The following is an 18310-nucleotide window of genomic DNA, read 5'->3' on the forward strand; positions in this document are numbered from 1 at the left end:
TGTGGACTGAAAAAGAACTGACTGATCTTGACAGAAACCTGGTCTGTCAGGCTGTCAGCGATCCTTAAAGCTGCTAAAAGAGAAAAAGCCCAAGACAATCAAAAGTATTACTTCTACCAATGCCCTCTTTTGAAAATCTCTTTGGATCCAAAGGCATTATTGATGGATACAACAGTGGTGAAAACCTCGCTTTGACAGTTAAAGGACTCCAAACGTCTTGGTTCCCAGCCTCAGACTAACTACACAGAAAGTTTCCAGTTGAGGGTATCTTTAGGGGTGAAGGTAGGGGCTGACAGTAGCTGTATGTCTCCCCTCTCACTGCTACCTTTAGCCGATGCAAACAGCAGGAAGGCCTGTCCATCACACTGTTGTGTAAAGTGATCCTGGACCGGCCTGCTCCTCTTCACTGTGTGTCTCCCAAGAGGGAGACTTGAGTTTGCCTACTGGATTCAACCTGCTGTCTGGGGCTCAAAATAGCATTTCAGGAGACTAGTGAAATGTAAGCAAAGGAGACACTCTGACTGACACCTAGGATTTCTTTCTCCCTCCCTCGTACTCCCCCCCCCCCCCCCCCCCCCCTTCCAGCACAATCCCTTCTCTCACCTAGCCTGTCCCTCATGGACAGGCGTATAAAGAGTTGTGACAAGTGAAACGCCATGCAAATGTTGGAAAAATCACAGTTACGAGAAAAGCATTAAGTTAATAAATTCAAGCGGAGTAATCAAGTTTGGCCGTAATGTGTTAAAGGGCAACATGTGCCTCTTTCCTGTAAAATATATAAAAAAAGAGAAGTAGCTTTATATATTTTTCTACTATATACACTACACCACATGTAGGCTCTATATGTCTATCTCCTATACCAGTCATTCAGTTTCCTAACATCCCATTAGCATTGCCAGGGTGTCCTTTTTGTTACTAAATTTGTACTCCTGCATACTCAAAAAACATACTACATCCCTTCATCCTGCGGAACATTATTGTCACTTATAAGGGGGAGGAAATCTAGATCATGCTTTGATCCTTTTTTTCCGAATCACATCCCATTTAAGGATGTAATTTAAACTTCATTATGCGTTGTGCGAGCTCAGCCTTGGACTGCACGGCGATCATCACAGTAAAGCAATTGCTGCTCACTCTCAGAGAGATGCACACTTCAAAGTAAAGGGTGTCACGGTAACTAATGGGATATATCTCATCAATATTGTGACTTGACAGTACAACATTGCCTGTGCTATATGTGTAGAATGAATTGCCCTCACACTGATCAATGTCAGAGCCATGTTTTTTCATGTCACACTGTTGTTTAATGAGTCTCATGTGCTTTATGAAATGTGTGAAAAGAAATCTGTCTTTACAGGCTGCATGAATGCCTTGCAATTGTTGCCGATTCAAAACCAGCTTAATTAAATTCTTATTTTTAATCAATTCCCTTTTGTCGGTAGGCCGAAAGCTTCAATGGATAAGAACGCTGTTGCCTTGGCAATTTAGAAGACCCCTGTAGTGCAGTTTAGGTCGTCATACCTTTTCCACAGGATATTGTTTGACTCATGTAAATGGATGGGAATTTCATAAAGTAGGAAATATTATGATTCCCAGAGAGCTATTTGTGGTCCCTTGTTACTGTGGGGTATGAATGCATTTTCAGCACCAGCTGTGCATCGTTGGTGTGATGGCTGTCATACATTTTTGCCATACTTTGAAGAAAATGGACGTTTGATTTCAAGGCAGCTGCCTTATGAATATAAACCAATATCTTGAGGAAAATCTTGCAGTTGATAAACACTCAGGGGGGGTTGGTGGACCTAAATACACAGTGGGATATGAGCAATGAACTTATATTAGTCGTTAAATATATTGCGCTGGAATACACATGGGGAGCCAGGATTATTATGAGAAGTAAACATAGCGCTGTCTTGGTGGCTTCACCCTGATTCGCCATTGCACACTTCAACAATCTAAAGACCAGTAATGCAATTCTACTCTACTTCTAAAAAACCCACTGAACATGAATATACTTTGATAATTAAACTCCATTACCACCACTGTAATGCCAAAAGCCAATTAAAGCCTGTGTGGCCAAGCATTTATAGAGAGCTGTGTGATAATTATGGAATTTCATTTATTAACGATATCCAAGAATTGATTAAATGAATGAACAAATCCAAATGTGAGCTAGCACACTGCATGAAGTGAGTCCCCTAATAACTTACTAAATATGCCGCTAACTGGTGGAAGGTAGTCAATATTTCATACTAGCATATACTGGCAGGAAGGCATTGCAGAGTATGACTCCATCTTCCAATGACCTACTTGGGTTGTTGGCAAGTGGGGTTCTTGCCCTTTGGCAAGCATTTGCACATATAAAACAGTTCAAGATTTTGTAGAACAACAGCATGAAATACAGTGGCAACCGAAGACAAGTAGATCTATTAATGACTACTGTTCAGTGATGGTAAACGATTTCATCTTAGGCATCACTCGGCACAAAAAGTAAACTGAAAGCTGTTCACAGTTGATGTTGGAAAAACCATTCGTCAGGATGTAATTAAGTTATGATTCAATTTCACAAATTTGACTGATGCCGGCACCCGCAGTAAATAACACATTGTTGTCTCCTTCCACAGCAGATACTCTAAACTGCGCTCTTATCATTCTGCGTATGTTTACACACATGGGCGTTCATGAAATATTTGAGAGCTCAATTGTTTGCATTCGGAGCAAATGAGGTTTTCCATTAATAGCTGCTGTCAAGCGGTACTATTGCGTGTGTGTGTGTGCACTGATGCTCAAGGCTCAGTTCGGCTGCCTCCAAATAAGTCTGGATGTGGGGTGCAGTTTATGAAGACACCGCTGCACCATAATGACTGACATTGACTCGGATACGAGTTAAGTTTTTCTCTTCATCACATTTTTTCATGCACGTAGTTCGTGAGCAAGCTCTCAAAAGCAAAGAATTTTATCACAACACTGGACTCCACCGCTTTCATACTTCTCAATAAAAATATGAAATGGTTCATTACAGCGATGAAATGGATTGATGGAAAATGTGAACTACTAACCTTTACGTGTCTCCTTGCTCAATGGATGTCATCAAAGGTTAATTGTGTAAAACCGTCGTTAATTTGCTCTGAAAGACATACAAAGGATGTGCGCTCATAACTAGTTAGGATGAACAGGTCAAGTTGAAAACTCTCCGTGAGGGGGAAAAAGTACTAATTACAGCAGAACTTGAATGCCATGTCGTTTTGTGCACTGACATTGTATGTTCTGTCTTTTGCTCTTCTCTTTTCTCTCTCTCTCTGTCTCACCTCTCTTTTGGCAGAATTGCTGCCATCCAGTCTTGAGTATGGACTTAGGAAGTCAGGCTCATGTGCTGGTGGTCTTGCTCGCCTGTGTGGTCTTGCCATGTCAGGCCCAGGAGAGGGACTACACGGTGAAGGAGGAGCAGCCAGAGAACGTCCGCATCGGGAACCTGCGCAAGGACCTGGACCTCAACCTGGACCCCAACATCAGGTTGTCCTCACCGCTGCAGTTCAAGCCTGTGTACAAGACAGGCGACGTGCCTTTGGTGAGGGTGGAGGCCAACACAGGGGAGATCTTCACCACCAATCACAGAATCGACCGGGAGAAGCTGTGCTCAGGGGTCTTCGCTGAGAAACGCTGCTTCTATGAGATCGAGGTGGCCGTGCTGCCGGATGAGATCTTCCGACTGGTAAAGATCCGCTTCCTGATCGAGGATGTAAACGACAACGCGCCCCTTTTCCAGTCCACTGTAATAAACATCTCCATCCCGGAGAACACAGCCATCAACACTCGATACCCAGTGCCCTCAGCATTTGACCCTGATGTAGGAATCAATGGAATCCAACATTATGAACTGGTCAAGGTGAGGCTCACCCCTATTTCATCTCTCACATATAGAAAGTGAAAATTAATAGGTATTTGTTGTGTTTCAGGGTGGCCTTAGTTATCTTAATTTTGACAAAATATGTATTAATCGAGGGGGGATTTCTATAAAAGAAAACAATTGTTTAAATCACACTGTTTTGTGTTCGTATAAAGTCAATTTCTGAAGGCCCATTTGGTTCATTTATGAATATTGATTCTGTTTATTTAACACCAGGACTGCTACAGTACATTCCAGTCATGACTCCCATACATCCCTGTTGTATTGGATATTTACTGAATTCTCAGCTGTAATTGGATAGTACAAAATTATAAACACCCAAGTACCCAAAGCGTAATTTCTAACTTAAGTATCTTCATCTTCATGTTAATTGAATTCAATAGTGAATGAGTGAACGATATTGATAGTGAATGATACAGGCCTGGAGCCTCATGTTATTGGTACAGTACAAAGTTACTGGTTTGCTTTATGGACTTAATAGAATAAAACGCTTTTAGGCATTTTAGAAATCCAAGCACAGAACAATTACTTTTGATAAACCAAGGACCATTGTAGCAATATGTCTTGGAGAAACAATTACAAATAGATAAAACGGGTGAGAAAGTATGAAATGAATTGTCTTTTCAAATAGCTATGGAAGGCAGGCAGAATAGCAGTCTGCACACATTTTATTGAAGGATTCTGACACACTGCTATGCCTGCAGCATGCCAGGGGTCTGATTGGGTGACTATTTGTAATCATTAAGTCCTTCCAATATTTACTGTCTTCAGATTTTTCTTATCATATGTTTTGCATGTAATATGATTTAGATTCTGCAGTACAGCTTCTCCTGTAAACCTGCTATATTGCTTGTGTAGTGCTGTAGTCTATTTCCAAGTAGGAAATTCATTTTGACGCTTTGAATATTGGACCTACTTTTTCATAAAGTAGAATATGTCATAAGGCCTACAATATTTTATACCAGCCATTAATATTTCCATATGCCTTATTTCATAATGAGAGAAGGCTATAAAGAAGGGGACGTTTTCACCATGTATAGTAATATCTGAGAACACGCATTAGAAAGTGCACACAAAGCATATATTGCATGTCCAATTTCCAACAACAGGTTACATGTGCTGAACTAAGTAGATATGTGAGAAGGAGAATACTGTATTATGTTAATAGGTGTCTCATGCAGAACAAGGGAAAACAATTCTTCATCATCTAATTGATGCTTTATTAAACCGCAGTGCAATTTTCTATGTTGCCTAATGGAGTCAGCCTTAAATCCAGAAATGTAGGATGATATCATGGACGCTTCATTTGCAGTCTAGACAACACTCTGTGCTTTGTGGATAGATGGATATCGGAGATGACATGAGCTCTTACAAATAAAGTGTAATTAAAGAGAGAGATGCAAGTACTCTGGAGGAAACCCTAAACATAATAAATAAAGAAAGGTTCGTAGATTTTGAGAGCACGGTGCAAAACAGAAATGACATGTCCATCTTGGAGTCTCACATGAAGTTAACACTGGGTTGGAATGAACAGAATCGTTTCTCTCCGTGTCTGCCTCGAATACCAATTTACATTTTTAGTCCCACTGCCAAGGCCTCTCCAGCGCAATGTCGTGAATTGTTCATGCCTGGAAAATCACCAACCAAATGTCCTGCTCATTATGATGATCATCTGCAATCATTTTCTTTGCCCTTTTCACAATATAAAGCTTTCTAAAACCCTCGCCTAGACTGTGGTTGTATTATCTTATGCAGGGAATTGTTCTTAGAGCGACCTCGGCACTGTGTCCCTGATTCAGTTCTTCTCATTATATTCTCATTGTACTCAAGATTAATTTCCTTGTGTTCCAGGTTCCATATGAGTAAAACACAGGGAAAATCTTTAAAGGAGCCAGGAACATGTTCAACCTTTGGTATCTTTTATTTCAGAAGTGCAGTAGAAAGCCGATGGTTTAGTGGGGAAGGAATGTGCAAGCATTTCCTAGAATAGCTCTTGGCCGCTAAGCCACCCTAGGACTATCTTTGTATGGTCCTGTGAGATTTGTCTCAGAAGCTCCCTCACAACGATAGTTTGCCCAGTTTCCTTGTGTTGTGCGAGGCACGGTGCTGAAATTGCTACCATTGTGTAGCACAGTGAGCCATACTCTGGTCCACCACTCCACATGTAGCATGCCTGAATTGTCAACATACAGAAAGAATGAGAGAAACGTGGTAGCCTCTTTTTGTACAACTTTGTCCTTTTCCAAAGTTAAGAGGGACAACGGGTAATTTCATCGCACACAGTGCTCCGGCATTGCACATAATGGTGTAATTACCCTTTGAATGAAACTCTGCCATCTGTGTAGTGGTGGTCTACGTCACCAGAACGGCAGAGAAGGTGTCCCAAGAAATGGTCAAGGTCAGAGTTACCAATCACATGCATGGATGGAGGAGGATCTCCCATGAAAGCAGATTAGATCACTTTATGTATTCACAGGATAACTCAGAGGCCAACACGGAAACATACCAAAGACCAAAGGAGATTCTGCTCTTGATGTTGCATGGGACTTCGACTGTTCACAAACATTGGCCTCTATCCTTATTTCATTGGTTTATGAGTTGCCAGAATCACCCACTACAATAATCCAAGTTCCATCTATGTCAGCATCTTCAGACACATTTAAGGCGTGCATCGTGTTCCAGTAATTTCATGTTGAGCCATGTTCTACTGATGAAGTGGATGATGAAGTGGCTGTCCACATTTCGGTTGGGCAATCTGGAGGGCTTTTAGCTTTAACCTGTTGCCACCTACCATTTCCCTTGCATCATTTTTTTCAGAAATGTGCCTACTATTTTTGAGTGAATGGAGTGGTCTTTTCGCTGGCACTCCAAGCCTGAGCTTGAATAATTTTATTCCTAAACTGATGCTAACTTTGCATTTGAAGATGCAAAATTTATTCAAGCGCCCTTCCCAAGTAGCAAGAAAAATTAGATTAATGCATTGCATACTGCCTATAGGCAGTGAATAGGGTTTTTGGGCAGAGAGCTCACTGTCAAGCTCTTCCAGTTTTCATTAGCATCCTATTTTGACACATTATCCTCTTCTAAGGGTTGACAAAAAGCGACAAACAATTCCTAGCTTCTTTTGTCTTAATTATATGCATGAGATCATGGCCAGGGGCAAAAGTGGATGAGGGATGGAGAGAAAGAATGAGGGAGGAATGAGAGCGAGAGACTGAGAGAGGGTGAGTCTCTATCAGCATTATAAAGAGGTGCTATAGCTTGTGATGAATAGCCCTCCCCAGTTAGCCCTATCCATGGGCATCACCGTGACTAGAGTCCTCCTGATATATTCACAGCCCGATCTCAGTCTCCTCTTAGTTTTAATAAGGTCATCAACTTGACTGAAAGATGCATCCACTGATCAGGCGCTGTCTGCAAAACGGGGTTCGGAGTCATCCTTCCCTCATCATCAGCCACCACTGCTTCTCTCAGTGTCCCTTTTTCATTTAAATTAGCCATCTGTGAATAGATTGTGTACCACGCACATATCACATATAGAGTGCCATGATCCCTCTCTGATCGCTGCCAAGACCAGTAATTGGGAATGAATGGCAAGTCATCAAAGTTCAGGAACACATGTACCTGTACAGTACATGTGTGTTGGAAGAGAATACGGTATAATGGTCATACTTAGCCGTTTAGAGCGCTTCGTCTCTCTCGCTCAGCCTTAGGGTTTCCAGTGAGTGATTCATGCTAGTATTTGGCCTTTTCTTAGCTTGCCCTAGATCTTATCACAATCCACCAGGCTGATTCTGCATTCAGGAGGATGCACAGCCTGAAAGATAGCTCCCTTCAACTTATTGAAATGCGCTGAGTGCCGTCTTGTCAGTTGTAAAATTGTGTGAAACCAAGACAAAAGCATAGAGGAAATGCTGGCTCATAAATCATTGTGCAGCATTCCCTTTGACACATTCTAACTCAACATCCTACTATTAAATCCGGCTTTGCCAAATATCAGTGCAGCAGATACTCAGATACTGTGCCGAATGTGTGAACTATTCAAACAACTGGGGATTGAGGAGCTCTGCGTGGATGGAGTAGTGCTTAGCAATGGAGCCCCCAGAATGTTGCCTTGGACCTTTCGGTGTTTGCAGAAATAGTTCTGCAAAGCGATGAAGATTCAGCACAGTTCCTCCATCAAACAGTTTCACTAGATTTCCACACATATTGTATATACTGCTTATCCCTAAATGACTCTTGCTTGCCAGAAGGATCACAAAATAAGGTCTGAAAGATCATTGCTGCAGTGTTGGCTGGTTTAAGTAGTTCTGTCAATCACTGACATGTTGACAACATTCCCTTGGCAAGCAGTTTTTTAAAGTACATAATAATTTACGTGCTGCAGCGGCACGTTTCCAAGTGTCGGCTACAACACTACGCTGGCACGAGGACGGTTCTAGATTTTAAAATCTACTGACGACTCACAATTTGGTTGAAATGTTATTTCCTTGAACGAGGAGAATGTATATATCTTAATCTCATTTGATAGCTGTGCCTAGACAGAGTAATCTCTTCCAACATTATGTGCAGCATGAAGCTTATCTCTTTAAAGAGGATGCTTTTTCTTGTTTTACCATGAAACTACTTCTGACTGAAAGAGCTTCAAAGGGCTTCTTTGTTTCATAATGTGCATGCAGCTCATTCATGGGCTTGATCTTCTTCTTATTTCCTCCCCCTGCTCTCTCTTTCTCTCCTTTTCTGTCACTTGTATCCCTCTTTCGCCCTTCCTTTCCTTCCTCTCTTGTCTAATTTGAAAACATTTATGGATCCATACCGTACCCCATCTGAAATTGTAAATATTAGTGCTGGTTTTTTGGGAGGAAGGCAATTACTCTTAACAGCCGGTGCCAGTTCCTCCGGTTTCTCATGGGGATTACTTATGCATTTGTTTTCAATTTCCTCCGGCTTTACTTTTGCCTAGATTTAGCCCTTCTTGAGCAAAAAGCCTTTCTAATATGCAGGGTTTTTCACTCCCTTCTCTTAATCTGTGGTGATCTGGTCTTGCAGTGTATTTAAAACGGGAGCTCACTGTTTTGTCTCCATTTCCAGCGTTCTCTCTCCCATTATGAAATAAAATTCTGCAAGGCTGCCTGCTCTATTCTAACTTGACACAAGATAGGAAAGTAGGGTGAAAAAACAGGAAAGGAAGCTAAAGAGGTAAATGAATCCCTTCAAGCTGTAGTTGCAAGGAGAGGTGGAGGGACTTGATTTACTGCAATGGTTGGTCACATTTGTAAAAAATATGAATAATCTGACAATTTCTACGTTTCTGGGGCAAGTATTGTACAGTGTAGGGGGGAAATTAGTAAAACAATCTGATGATTAGCGTGTTTGAAAAGGCTTTTGATTAACGGGTGCCGTACTGAGATGAGCAATGCGGAGCCAAGAAGCAGCTGCCTTGTTGAAAAACGTGCTGGGCCATTTAATTTGCTCTTGACATTCATCACTGCCTAAAAGCCTGATCCCAACAAGGGTTACAAATGAACCTGAGAAACCTAAGAAAATACCTCGACAAGCTGTTTGGCTTTCTAAGACAATTGACAAATGTATAATTTATAATAGCTCAGAATATATTATACATCACTATTGTGATCCTTACCTTTCTTTGTCATTAACAAAGTGAAAATGTGGGTACAATTTTGGAAGTGGGGTTCACATTTGAATATTACGAGTACTAATGAGAAAAAGCGTAACACAAAATGTTGTCTTGTCTTTGCAGAGTGTCAGCGAGTTTGGCTTAGACATCATAGAGACTCCTGAAGGGGACAAGTGGCCGCAGCTTATCGTTCAGCACAACCTGGATCGCGAGCAGAAGGACACCTTTGTGATGAAGATAAAGGTAGAGGATGGTGGCAACCCACCCAAGTCCAGCACCGCCATCCTCCAAGTCACCATCTCCGATGTCAATGACAACCGCCCCGTCTTCAAGGACAGTGATGTGGAGGTCACAGTGCCAGAGAATGCCCCCATGGGGACATCGGTTGCTCAGCTTCACGCCTCGGACGCAGACCTGGGTTCCAACGCACTGATCCACTTCGCCTTCAGCAGCCAGATCTCTGCCTCAACCAAACGTCACTTTGCCATCGACAGCTCTACAGGACTGATCACTGTGAAGCAACCACTGGACAGGGAGGTAACTCCTGTTCACAAACTCATCGTCCTTGCCAGTGACGGCAGCTCCACCCCCTCCAGAGCCACAGTGATTGTTAATGTAACAGACGTTAATGACAATGTTCCCTCCATAGACACTCGCTACATTATCAACCTGGTTAATGGGACTGTTCTGCTGTCTGAGAATGCTCCTCTCAACACCAAAATAGCTCTCATCACTGTTACTGACAAGGATGCAGATCTTTATGGTAAAGTAGCTTGCTACACTGACCACGATGTTCCTTTTCGATTGAAGCCTGTCTTTAATGACCAATTTTTACTAGAGACAGCTGCCCCCCTAGATTATGAGACGACTCGAGAATATGCAATTAAGATAGTGGCCTCGGATAGGGGGACGCCTCCTTTGAACACTTCAGCGATGGTTTTAATTAAAATCAAGGATGAGAACGACAATGCACCCATCTTCCCCCAGCAGGAAATCCAACTTTCCATACCGGAGAACAATGACCCCTCTACACAGTTAATAAAAATCAGCGCCACTGACGCAGACAGCGGACTTAATGCTGAGATTATTTATACTCTTGGCCCTGATGCGCCTGACGGGTTTAACATAGACAGACGGTCAGGAATTCTCTCCGTTGGCAAACGACTGGACAGAGAGAAGCAGGAGAGGTACTCATTCACTGTCATAGCGAGGGACAATGGCTCCACGTCCCTGCAGAGCAATGTCACTGTCAGGCTAATCGTCCAGGACCTTAATGACAACAGTCCAGCTTTCACACACCCTGAATACAACTTTTATGTGCCTGAGAACCTGCCTCTCTATGGGACTGTGGGCTTAATCACAGTGACGGACGCAGATGCGGGAGATAATGCGATTATAACCCTGTCCGTTTTGAACGGTAAAGATAATTTCATCATCGACCCCCAAACCGGTGTGATCAAGCCCAATATCACCTTTGATAGGGAGCAGCAAAGCTCCTACACATTTATGGTCAAGGCAGTTGATGGAGGGCAACCTCCAAGCTCCTCCTACGCCAAGGTCACAATCAATGTAGTCGATGTGAACGACAACCGTCCTGTGTTCGTCATCCCATCCTCCAATTACTCATATGACCTAGTGCGAACCACCATCACCCCTGGCGCTGTGGTCACCAGAGTGTTTGCCATTGACAATGACACAGGTATGAATGCTGAGCTGCAGTACAGCATTATCAGCAGCATCATCATCACATCTAGGGTCTCCCCTCGAGGTCTCTTTGCCATCGACAAGACAACGGGTAACATAACACTGCAGGAGAAAATAGTGGCAGCTGATCAGGGGTTGCATAGGCTGGTAGTCAAAGTCAAAGATCTGGGTCAGCCTGAGTCATTAAATGCTATCGCACTTATTCACTTGTTTGTCAATGACACTGTGTCAAATGCTACCTTTATCCAAGAACAGCTGCGAAAAAGTATGGAGACACCCTTGGATCGTAACATAGGGGACAGTGAGGTAACAACTCAAACCAATGGATATGTGATTGTTGTCATAGCAATCATAGCAGGGACCATGACTGTCATCTTGGTGATATTTGTGACTGCCTTGGTGCGCTGCCGACAGACACCCAGACACAAAGTGGTACAGAAGGGCAAGCAGAGTGGCGAGTGGGTGTCACCCAACCAAGACAACCGTCAGATCAAGAAGAAGAAGAAGAGAAAGAAGCGATCCCCCAAGAGCCTCCTCTTGAACTTTGTGACCATAGATGAATCCAAGCCTGACGACCCCACCCATGAGCATGTTAATGGCACACTGGATCTCCCTGTGGAGTTAGAGGAGCAAACCATGGGAAAGTACAACTGGGCCACAACGCCCACCACCTTCAAACCTGACAGCCCAGATTTAGCCAAGCATTACAAATCCGCATCCCCTCAGCCTACATTTCAAATCAAACCGGAGACTCCAGTGGCCCCAAAGAAACACCATGTGATCCAGGAACTCCCCTTGGACAACACGTTCGTGGTGGGCTGTGACTCACTCTCCAAGTGCTCATCGACTAGCTCCGACCCATACAGTGTCTCAGAGTGCAGCTGTCAGGGGGGATTCAAGACTGCGGGGCAAATCACCACCCGACAGGTAATTCATGACTTCCTTTTTAAACCCACCCACACTAGTCCCCACTCACACTCCCCTTACTGTCCCATGGTAGGTGATGTGAAAGCGGGAGGGTGGCAGCATGGAGCCAAGGGATTTTCCCACACAGACCATGACCATGTCTACATGAATGTCATTTGCACCTAAAAATGAAAAGAATAAAACACAATTTGTCACAATTAATGCAGCAAACCTGTCACTTTAGCGTTATTAATTCATGTTTTCACCCTCCTTCATAAGCACTCATAATTGCATAATCATTTACAAAAATATGCAGGTTAATTTCATATTCAAAAGCTTGAGTAATGGCAGCAGTGCAATTATGATGGCTAGCTATTTTACCTTCAGTCTGAGTGGTTGGTGGCAATGTAGCCTGATTTAGAAGAGCCTGGGATAGGCGGCAATGATTGAACTTTCTACTGATGTATTTGAGGTCAGGGGTGAATGATGGTGTGTGCTAATATATTTGATTGACATGTTTAAACATGGCATATCAAAAAAAAAAAAGAAATGGCAGCGGAAAAAGTGTGACGGTAATAGCACAAAACAAAAAAAAGTGATCTTAACGTCCTAAAACAACTTGATAAATACTCCCACTTTTTGTGGATTTTGTCCTTATTAGGTGCTGTCTTAGCCTTTTTGCCAGTGAGGTTTTCTGTGAGAGAATGCTGATTTGAATGCCAAGGTACAGCAAAGGGCTTATGATTCCGTAAGAGATATGTGCCAAATGCGAAGTGCCCCAATAAATAAAAGCTGGTGAGGGAAATAAATGTAAATCAGAGTTAAGGAGAGGTGGCCTTGCTCAGTGTTGACAGCCAGAGCAGAGCACTGTGGGGAAGACTGAGCACTTCTTGGGGCATGGGGAGGGGGTCACAGAGATCAAGGTGACGCAGAGCCTTGAGACCAATATACTTAAACACCAAGGGAGCAGTAGTCCATAAAAAGCCTGCTACGCAGACGTTGCATTCAGCCCATAAATGCTCTACTTTAATGACCCCCCATTATTGTTATAAATGGCATATGTAGATACACATTTTCTACATTCTTTAAATTACCTCACATAGGAGAGGCTGTAATGGCTGCTGTGATGTGTTGTAGTTTGTGTTAGAGAGGATACTGAAGATCATTCTATCCCCAATATGTACGAGTTGATATTTGACCTGCTATCACCAGCACAATCAAGGCTGCGCACCGGGTAGCAATTTATTTATACGGTTATGTCTCTATCCATATTTCCCCTCAGTGTCAAACATCAAGTTGAAATTGTTGCCATTTTCAACCATTTTTTTTTTTTTGTGTTTCATTTTGTGATTTTATTTTAGGGTTTGGTTGTTGTTGTTGCATTGGCTTTCGTTTTTGTTACTGTTTTGATCATAATTATCCCAACTGCCATTCATCCAATTCTGGGTCAATTTCATGATATTGCATCAATAATTGATTTTGTTTGATGAGGTGCTTGCTTTTGTTTGTGTCTAGCCTTATATTGCACACAGTTTTCAGATCTTTGGTTCATGTCTGTCTTTTTGCTCCCAGTACGCTTCTGTGTGACATCTATAAGCATTCAAATATTCCTCATGGCATAGTTTTGAAGAATGACTGTTGATCCTGTGAAGTATTGTGCTCAGGATAATTTATGAAGACACCCACACAGAGTTGATAGTCATTCCCTTCATCCACCTTTTATTTGAAATCCTGGTTAAAAGCTATCTGCCACGGTACATTATACATAAGCCAGCTACATGCCCTTGGTACCAAAGATTAAATTCATAATGTGTTTATACGACACACTGACGAGTTGTCAGGACAATTTTCCCCTCTTACTGGTATGACTGCCCTGAAATATGCAGAAATATTCAGTATGTGTTCTACAATTCTGAATTATTTTCTATCATGAATTTTATGCATCATGGACTTAAATTGATTTTCACTTATGTTGCTGATCAGAGTGGAGTATTTCTGTCGAAATAATTTAAAAATCAATGAATATATGATTAGTAAACATCCTACCAAATCTTCAGGCTCTGTTTGAATCAGTTTATTTCTAAGGGACTGTATACTTATTCATTGCTCAAAGAGAGGTCAGGTTCAGTCAGTTTAATATTCAAATGTTTTGGTGCCACATGCTCCCAGAATTTAAATATTATCAAGAAACAAATGTCCTCGTTGGTTCTACTCACCAACCATATCATCAGTGATGTTAAGCTGATAATATATCTTTTTTTTTTCTGTCCCCTTGAGCAATTGAAAAGTGAGGACTCCCACTTTAGACATTAGATTTCCCACCAGTTTTAAGTGTGCTTATTTAAAGCCCCTGTCATGAAAAAAAAATAGCATGAAGCTTTGCTTGAGGAGAATCGGTGGCTGCAAAGGTTAATTAAATGCACTAAAGGGTTAATCACTCGTAGTACAGTATGATTAAAATCACCGTAATTAGGTTTGGAATGAGGCTGATAAGAAGAAAAAAGGCAGCCGTCCTTTAAGATTATCAGTGATGCCACGCACTATCTTTGTGAGAGTCGCGTTGTCAGGATCCAAAGTGATGTGACAATAGATGACCAGCTGGTTGTCAAAGCTATTATAATTCCATTGTTGCTTGATTTCATCTTTGTGCTCCTTTAAAGTATTTCTGTTTTCTAAAGTCTAAAGAAGAACACTTAAAAAAACAGCACTCCTTCAAAACGTGTGGTTGGCGCTTTTATCTGAGGAGGTACAAAGATTTTTAAGAGATTATTTCAAATGTGGCTGTTAAAACAAAAGCTACATTTGGTCCGTCAATGCCAGCTATTCAGTCTCTCTTTGAGCCTAAACCTAATACCAGAAGTCCAAAACTAAAGATCACAGGCAGGTCTTCGCCTTTTCTTTTTTGTTCATCAGAGTGACAGATGGTGCTTTAGGGCCTTTACAGTGATCTCTCTTTGCCCCACACCCTCCCACGCACCTGAAGCAGCTGAAAATAAAGCAAAGACTAAAAGCCTACCCATGGAATAACAATGTGGAGGGCACAAAGGGGGAGATGATTATGGTTGAAGGTCACCAAAATGTTTTCAGGGACTTTACAGATGTAGCTGATAACGAGTAAAGCTTGTTAAAATACTTCAGAGACCACAGCTTTGTGTCACCATATGGCTTCATTATTCAGCGAGAGCTGTACTCGCAAATGCGAACCTCCTCCCTCCCTTCACCACTCTGTTCAGTTTTTACACATCTCATCGTTTTCTTTTAACCCCTACCCCCATGGTATTAGAGGTCAATCTGCCTCCAGTGATGAGGAGCTCTTGTGAGTGCATGTGCTTTAGCGGAGGCAGATCAAATGAGTACCACCCTGCCTGAGTGATCTCACACATCAGCATGAATGTGAAGGGCATAAAAAGGCTAATACATTATTTTGTTTGGCCCATAATTCTGGGCACACGGAGCACATAGGGTCAGTGCTTAACAAAACTCCTCCTGTGACTCAATGTAAGATAAGCTGCTGTTGGTGTTTTTGTAGTATCACACACACACACGTGCACTGCAGTTAGACCTTAGACCATAAGTGTTGTAGTTATGCCATCTTTAGAATGCAATTCATTATATTATTCATAAAAACAGATCACATTATAAAAAGGATTGCATCACGAGGGCAGCATTGAACACAATATTTGCATCCCTTCATTTATTTGTGTGGGCGAAGGTATTGGCCTTTCACACTAGCCACCCATGGTCTGATGACAAAGCGCTTGTGCTGACTCATAATGGGTGCATAGCCAGGGGTAGAAGCCATGATTTTAAAAGGCTAACTAGGCTTCTTAATCAAATCCGATGTCAGTATTAAATCTTTGCTACTGATTGTGGCTTTATTTTATTTTCATTTTTTATTATTTTTTATTATTATTGTTGTATTTCTGTTGAGTCATTGCATTATGTGCATCACTGTGCCTTGCTAATGTAAGCACCATCAGGTCAGATTTCTTACCGATTCAGATACTGGCAGATGTGTTGCTAAACTTAGGAACAACAAAATGTCATATTCTGTACATATCAGAGGACCCACTGGCAAGGGTTCGAAAGAAAGAGTGGGCCTAAATTCATCCAAATGGCTTTTTTGAGGGGGAATGAAGAGTGCTGCACTAGTGTGGTGGGAGACAAAAAGAGAAATTGGGAGTGATAATTGGATTGCATGCTCTGATAAGTACAGGAAAATGCACAAGCATGTGACACTTGTAGCATTCTTCAAGGAAACCTGACAAGATAATGACTTGATTGCCAGCCGTGCCTTGAAGAATGCTTTTTTTTTTTTTATCTTCTCCGCTCTCTTCGGAGATTTTTTATTCAGTGTTCAGTGTAGCCTCACACTGATAAGGCTACAGCTTAGGCTGCTCAGAGCTCGATGATATTGTAACTACAATCTCCCTATATCTGTCTGTCTCTCTATATTTCAGGAGACGGCACTGAAACCACCACACTATGGCACACTCTGTGGCACAGGTACAGCTCGCTCCCACAGGATTAAAATCAATCTCTAGCTCCCACTACCTAAAGCGAGAAAGAGAGAGAAAAGAGAGAGAGAGAGAGAGAGAGAGGGCAGAGGGAGGAAAGAAGGAAGGAGAGAGCTGAAGAGGTGAAACAAGTACTTTACTGTCTCTACTGCCTCAAACCCCATCTCTTCATACAACCGAGAGAAAAGATGAACTTGGAGGGGTGAGGGGGGGGGGGGGTTCTCAGAAAACGAGAGACGCTTCATGTTGCCTGGCTGAAACTTGACAAAGCTCCACCTGTGAATCCGTTGGAAGTTTAAAAATGCTTTATTGAGTCGTATGCTATTACTTACCTGTGTCAGTGAGGACGATACTGTATGCCCTGAACCCCTCCTCCAAAACATGTCCCTCTCCAGCACCCACTCTGTAAAATAGGTGTTAAATACAGTCAGTAGATCTGTAAATTATGTTTATATTTATGTATGTCACAGAGTTGATGGTGTTTATATTTATTGATTCCAATTCTTTGCTTTGTTTTTTAAAACTGCGTGGTGGCCATTTTATTTTCTTACTTTCTGATTTTTGTGTCTTTTGACGTTGCTCTCTCTGGGCTCGCTCATGGAAGTAATGACTTGTAGTGTATTTACGCTGCAAGGTCTACAACCTGTAGGCTTACATTAGTACTGAGCCCACATCACAGTGTACCTTTTCTGTCAACTTTGGCCTCTTTCTGTCCCACTTTTGATGCCACTGGTAGCGTGGTTAGTGAAGAGCGTGGCTAACGTTACGGAAATATGCGTGGCCCCACAATACGACCACATTTGTAGTGATTTACAACAGTGCTACCGATCGCCGCGCTGTTATTACAGTGGGGCGAATGGTAGGACAAGTTTAATACTTTGAGCTAAGCCACAATCACAAGGGACTAACTGCTGGGGTTATAATCAAAAGCTGTTTATGTAGGGCAGATTTGAAGACCACTAAGCCTGACCTTTTGTGTTTCGCTTTCAATTCAGAAGTGATTTTACCGGTGAGAATAAGAATAATCCTCGGGCAGTCTTCAAAATGAGTTGTTTGGCTTAGGCCAAAATGACTTGACTTCATGCAGTTATTTACGTTGACAAAATACATTTTCTGACGAGAATAATAACCAAACTGAAAAGGAAGTGCAGGCTTCGGTTTAAAAACAGCAATAAGTTAACGTTTGACAGAAAATCCACTATGGTGCACTTATTACTACTTCTGAGCCGTTTTGTTCGGAGCATAATTTAGCTTCCACTGTTTCTTCACCTATAGAATCATTATGGTACAGTTTGTCCTGCCTAGAATAATTTCTACAGTATACACCAATAAATGGCTTGATGGGTTAGCAGCATTGTTGTTCAATAGTCCTGTTAATTGGTAAGCTAAAGACTGCTTTGATAGGTAAGGCATAAAATACACCTACAGCACATACATATAACCATAGAATTAGAGTCATTAAAATAGACATAGCCTGTGTATTCAATTGGAAATGTACAGATGGACTGCACCAGAGGCCGTTTCCCCTCTTGTGAGAGACTATATATATAGTTCAATTTAATTACTGCACGGACTGCCTTTTTCAATTTTGTTCCGGACTTAACATGTCATGGTTCTACAGACTATGTCTATTTTAAA

General features: G+C 42.0%; 1 protein-coding gene across 1 annotated transcript in view; it reads left to right on the forward strand.

Moving 5' to 3' along the window:
- Nucleotides 1–3346: 3346 nt before the first annotated feature.
- pcdh11 (protocadherin 11) overlaps nt 3347–18310 on the forward strand; it is a 73627-nt gene continuing 58663 nt past the window's right edge. Inside the window, exons 1-3 of the mRNA XM_076103634.1 lie at nt 3347–3886; nt 9669–12176; nt 16616–16661. Coding sequence (XP_075959749.1) covers nt 3347–3886; nt 9669–12176; nt 16616–16661 — 3094 coding nt within the window. The remainder of the gene's footprint in view (nt 3887–9668; nt 12177–16615; nt 16662–18310) is intronic.

The sequence above is a fragment of the Anarhichas minor genome, unplaced genomic scaffold (assembly GCF_050575085.1).
Source record: "Anarhichas minor isolate MPS153535 unplaced genomic scaffold, ASM5057508v1 ptg000028l, whole genome shotgun sequence".
NCBI classification, from domain to species: Eukaryota; Metazoa; Chordata; class Actinopteri; order Perciformes; family Anarhichadidae; genus Anarhichas; species Anarhichas minor.